At 42.2% G+C, this 6,000-nt stretch overlaps 1 protein-coding gene across 1 annotated transcript in view; it reads right to left on the reverse strand.

The window, feature by feature from the left end:
- Nucleotides 1-3,376: 3,376 nt before the first annotated feature.
- LOC105891691 (tenascin-like) overlaps nt 3,377-6,000 on the reverse strand; it is a gene marked incomplete at its 5' end in the record, with an annotated part of 10,108 nt that continues 7,484 nt past the window's right edge. Inside the window, 6 exons of the mRNA XM_031569891.2 lie at nt 3,377-3,515; nt 3,729-3,892; nt 4,483-4,644; nt 4,907-5,003; nt 5,257-5,408; nt 5,963-6,000. The exon at nt 5,963-6,000 is cut by the window's right edge and continues 95 nt beyond it. Coding sequence (XP_031425751.1) covers nt 3,405-3,515; nt 3,729-3,892; nt 4,483-4,644; nt 4,907-5,003; nt 5,257-5,408; nt 5,963-6,000 — 724 coding nt within the window. The remainder of the gene's footprint in view (nt 3,516-3,728; nt 3,893-4,482; nt 4,645-4,906; nt 5,004-5,256; nt 5,409-5,962) is intronic.

Raw genomic sequence — 6,000 nt, forward strand, 5'->3', positions numbered from 1 at the left:
CCATCCTTTACACAGTATGACAGTCAGGATGCTGGGATACACTTAGGATAAGTGCAGTTCAGCTGAATTTTACTTCTGCCTAGCAACGAGTCAATTTACAACCCGCTTTCTCCTTATGTCAGAAAAACATCACGTGAGGCATCTGGTTTCACATTCTTGACTCACTAAGTGTTTTCCAAAATCCGACCTACACACATTTTACACACAACATTTTGAACAAGCCTTTTACCTAAAACATTCATGATAAAATATACTAATAGTTTCTTTAACAACTGCACGCTGCTTTTTGTAGGTCGTCAAAAGGGCTGGCGACCACTAGTTCCATCAATGTGATGTATTTTAAAAGCTTGTTATAATATCCATGGTGTAAAATCTCAATCTTAAAAGGAAATAGTAACTAAAGCTGTCAAAAAAATGTAGTGGAGTAGAAAATACCATATTTCTCTCTGAAATGTAACGGAGTGGAAGTATAAAGTCGCATACGATGTCAATACTTAAGAACAGTTCTTGACTTAGTTACTTGCCACCACTGCCTAAAACCGGATAATGTTGTTAATGAAGGTGGGAAAGTCCCCATTGCCCTTCTCAAACATCTTAATCTCATGGCTCCAGTTCCCACTGGTTCCCCCGTTAGTGTTACTAGGTTACCGTTAGTGTTCCTAGGTTACCGTTAGTGTTCCTAGGTTACCGTTGGTGTTACTAGGTTGCCAGGGGATAGATTAACAGTTCAACTTCACTGTTTTTGCTCCTATTACCAAATGGCACCATAAGAGTAAAATAGCAATACAATGCAACATTTTTAAAATGAAATATAAGATGAAATATATATATTGGGTAACTCTTAAAACTTGTATGTCAAATGTCTATTTATTAATATGTATATTATGTACGTAGTGTAAATTGAATAGCCATACAGAGTGTGCATTATTTTTCTAAGATGGGTGACTTCATGGCATAGGCTACAATGTGCTGCATACCGACCGTTTGAAAAAAACACTAGTTGTTGTAATTGTGTAGGGTTGAAACAGTCTTAGGCAACCCCGTTCAAGACTGAGACTTACAACATGTTCCAAGGTTTACCAACATCTTTGTCGCATCAGATTGTTGGAAACAATCCCTCATGCGCCTGTAAGCAAAGTGCCTTGATATACCTCAGTTAAAGGTGTAGTTCACAATTCTAATGTAATACTCTTCTTGTCAGATTCAGTGAATTGTCATGGTCTCATGGTCCTCTAGCTGTCGATTCAGTGTGTGCTTTCAAAAAACTCTGGTGTTCGTACACTGTCCTGGTTCTAAGAATGGGAAACGAACACAATGGCTTGGCCCCGAGCCATAAACAATTCCAGTCAATCAACACTGCAAAGGAGGGGTGCAATTTGATTCGTCAGAACCAGGGCCTTTTGTCAGAAGTGTCGAAACTACCTTTAACGTAAACTTCACCAGCACACCAAACCCTAGACAATCGTTGGTATTTGTGCCTAGACACACATTTTGCAAAAGCAATGTTCTGTATATTTAACTCTCCATGTTTGATGAAATACTGGCTATACTTTGAAAGACATGATATCCTTAAATAGTATGTACATTAAATAATAAGTCATTGAATAGACTGCTTGTTTTCTGATGCATGCAATGTAAGCTGTGTGAGTTACGTAGCTAGTCAGATGTAATATCACACACCTCTGTAGGCTGCTACCAAAAAGGGCTTGGTCATTTGCTAGTCGAAATATTACACTGTCAATATTATACTGCCATACAATATCCAAACAATATTTTTTGTAAACAAAATTTGTTTTATTGTAATAGGGGTTACAAAGAAACACCTGTTGTTCACCCAGATTTTAAAAAAAAAACAAACAAACAAACAACCAAACAAATTCCAATACCAAACAAGAAACTTAATTTACACAGGTATTCCATAGGGTCAGTGGTTTTAATGGCTACTGGCACAGCAGGGAAGAACACTGTGGGGAGGCTGTGGATTTGACAATAAAGACAATTTGTAACTCGACTAAATCTTCGTACAGTGCTTCACACGAACGCACAATACTGATTTAAATGCAAATGGCCATTTCAAGAAGTAAATGTCCATTCCTCAGTATCATTTGCCACAATATTCCTCTCTGACTTCCTGTTTTCTTATATTTCCTTGTTGTTGATATCTTTCAAATTCAGTAATTATTATATATTGAACGATAGGTCCTGCCTCAAACTATTTAGAAAACTTAAAAAAAAAATCTATCTGTCTTTTGTCCCTCTATGCGTTCTAACTTTAAAATGTGATAGGGTAGGGCGTGAAACTCTAACCCAAATGCATATTTTACACAGTATGTTCATTGCACAGTGCCTGCACAGCCTAAAACAATCAGAAACATGTCAAATAGGAGATCTGGCGTGCATGGCATGCCTGCTAACTTGCTGGGGCAGTTGACAAGAAGGTTCCTTAATATACGTTTGCTGTTATGTTTTTTTGTCTTTTTTTTTTCAGACTGAAAATGTGGTGGAGGAGGGACATAGGAGGGGCAGGAGGGGCAGGAGGGGCGGTTCACGGGGAAATGTCACACAAAGACTAACACAGACTAGACTCTCTGGAGCCTCTCCACGTGACGTGCTGGATCTTTAGATTTAAGCCTATCATTTCTCTAGAGTAAACTCATTGTGTTCCAGGGATGTAGTTCACTCTCTCCCCCCCCCCCCCCCCCCCCCCCCCACAACCTCCCCCCACCCCCTGGTGTCCCCAGGTGTAGATTAGGAGTTTAGTAAAAATGGTGAGATTTCCTGTCGAGAATTTGTGAAGAGGCACCAAAAACTACATGATATCACGCACAAACAAACGACCTGCCCTCTCTGCAGGGTAGGTAACCGATATCAAAACTGTCACAGTATGTCGTGTGGAAACCGAGAACATGGTGTGTGAAGGTGTGATAAGTACAAGCTCCAAGCCAGACTCTCTCTGTTAGTTGAGCGGTTGGGATGTGCGTAGTTATGTTGTCACATTTTTGTTCAATCAGTAGGTATCACTGTCTTTGGTGTCCACATTAGTTGCATAGGAACGGTGTCGTGTAGCCAGACCATGCACTTGAAGTCCATATTTCAGTAAGTCAGATGGTGACAGCATTCACAGCGCACACAACCGCGAGCTCCTGGACACTTTGAAGGGCTCTGGCTTAGGATGTAAAATGAGAGAATATAAAAAGAATGGGAGAGACTACAGACCTATGGAGAGAGAGAGAGAGAGAGAGAGAGATGGAGAGAGAGAGAGAGATGGAGAGAGGCGGCCGGGCTCAGGGCAGTGGCTTTGGTAGCTGAAGGGGGTGAAACTGACTCAGTAAGGGCAGAGGGGGGTCAGGGGGTGGGTCAGAGGGGGGGGGGGGGGGGCAGTGGGGAGAGATGGGTGTGGTCATTTATGATCGTTTTCTTCTGCCCTCAAAATTCCTGAAGTTGGCCGGCCGGATCTTCATCTCAGCAAACTCAACGGAGTGCTCGTGCCCCTTCCAGTGGAACCAGTTCACACCCTGACAAGCAGAACAAACACAACAGCTTTACATTGAACTGCACAGAACAAAACACAGCAGCTTTACATTGAACTGCACAGAACAAACACAATAGCTTCACATTGAAGTGCACATCATTTCAACTTCTTTTGACACTTTTTTTAACAAACCAAAATTTGAACCCCACCCAAAATGTTTGATCAGATCACTGTCAAATTAGGCTCATGTTCGTACCTTGCTGTGGCTGTTATCTCCATATCTGCCCATGATGTTCACACGGTGGCAGTTCTTATACCAGAAGGCACCCTTGTAGGACAGGGCACAGTTGGTGACAGCGATATCATTGTCATTGTCATAAGTGGAGAAGGGCCGGCCATGATGGTAGGTCATTGAATCGCCTGAAGAAAGGAAAAGATATTGACAAACCATAATCTCTGGAGAGGTTGCGTACAAAAGCCATTCACAGACAGAAATGACATTCAGGGATCCCGAACAGAAGGCCCCGGGAATTATAGAAAGACCGAGCTTGGAACACATTATCCTCTTTAATAATATAATGAATGAGCACATAATCCTCTTTTAGGTCATTTTCCTCAGTGTACTGTGTTTTAGTAATCAGACCTCCTCATAGTCCCTCAGCAATGTCGCTGACTGAATAAACAGAAGAGCTTCTTTTTAAGCGATTTACTCTCATCCATCATCTCGTCTGTCAGGCCGATATGTCGTTGAGCAACAACACAGTTAACAGAGCAGTTGCGCAAGACGCATCTACCTTTGTCTGTGTCAATAGCTTCAACACACACCTCGCCCTGCGACAAAGTGGAACACTCAATAGACCCTTGCTGAAACGAGCTTTACAGCTTTCTGTGACGTGGGCCACTGCTACATGATACTGCTGAGCAAGTGTCCTGCAGTGTGACAGCAGTGGTCCTGTACGCAGCTGTGACTGTGACTGTGACTGTGACTGTGACTGTGACTGTGACTGTACCTGCAGTGCCGCTGTAGCCACCCACGTGCACCTTGTAGCGGCTGCGAGGTTCCGACACGGAAAACTTGTCGTACTGAGCGTAAACGGCCTCGCCCTTGTCTTGGAGGTCCACGCGAAGCTCATACTGCCCAGTTGAAGTAATCTTGTGCAGATTTGAGAGACCTGCAAGAAAAGTGGAATGTCAGTCTGATGCACTATTGCAAATGGTTGCAGTGTATTTCTGTGTATTCCCACACGGCACAAATTGGCCCCATGCAACCCTATATGTGTTTTGTCTTCACAACCGCTGTGTTCTCGCACATTTCTTACATCGGGACATAATAAACATAACCTCCTCCTTACGTACCTCCTCCCTACATACAACTAAACAAACCAGCATGGGAAGCTGTTGTTGCACAGTGGTGCTTTGACAGTGAGCACGTACCCAACCAGAACTCGTCATTTAGATCCCCAAAGCCAGCGGTGTAGTTCCTCCAGTTACGGAAGAATTCCACCTTTCCACTCTGGCGTCTCACGAAGACCTTCAAGACACAAAAGATGCCAACATGTCAGCTTAATTACTAGTTATGTAATGCACATATTCTAGAAAGTATGTCACCTAATCCCCTGTCAGAATGGCCATGTGAATACATATATACAGTACATACACACATATGTGTGAGTATACATATAGTATAGTGACTATACATTGAAAAATATATCATAAAAATATAAATATTTAATTAAAAAAAACTCTTTACACCCATTAATTTAGTTGTAATGTATTTTACTCACAATCCAGCCACCGCCATCAGTGGTCATATCACAGTAGACCTGCAGAGGCTGGCTCTCATCCCCCCGCAGGTAGACGGTGTAGATGCCGGAGCTGGACTCTCCATTCAGCAGGGCCTGGGAGCAGTCCTTAGGGTGTTTGTACAGGACTCCGACTACACAAACACAAACACAGCGGAGCAGAGGATCACTGAGTTATGCCACTGCAAACACAGAGGACTGGGGGAGTGACTGTGCAATACGAGACTGAGAGAGTGAGGCAGCGATGGATGGATGGATGGATGAATGAATGAATGAGTGAATGAATGAGTAAATGAATAAATGAATGAATGAATGAATGAATGAATGCATGACTGAGTGAGTGAGTGAGTGAGTGAGTGAGTGAATGAATGAATGAATAAATGAATGAATGAATTAATGAGTGAGTGAGTGTGTGAATGATTGAATGAATTAGTGAATTAATGAGTGAGTGAGTGAGTGAATGATTGAATGAATTAGTGAATACATGAATGAGTGAATACATGAATGAGTGAGTGAGTGAATGATTGAATGAATTAGTCAATTAATTAATTAATGAATTAATGAGTGAGTGAGTGAGTGAGTGAGTGAGTGAGTGAATGAATGAATCATTGAATTAATGAATGCCTGAATGAATGAATGAGTGAATGAGTGAGAGATGGTTTAAGAGAGACGGTGGTGAGGAGCTCACTGGTGGTGAAGACGGTGGTGATGACTCTGCTCCTCTTG

The sequence above is a fragment of the Clupea harengus genome, chromosome 7 (genome assembly GCF_900700415.2).
Source record: "Clupea harengus chromosome 7, Ch_v2.0.2, whole genome shotgun sequence".
Lineage (NCBI taxonomy): Eukaryota > Metazoa > Chordata > Actinopteri > Clupeiformes > Clupeidae > Clupea > Clupea harengus.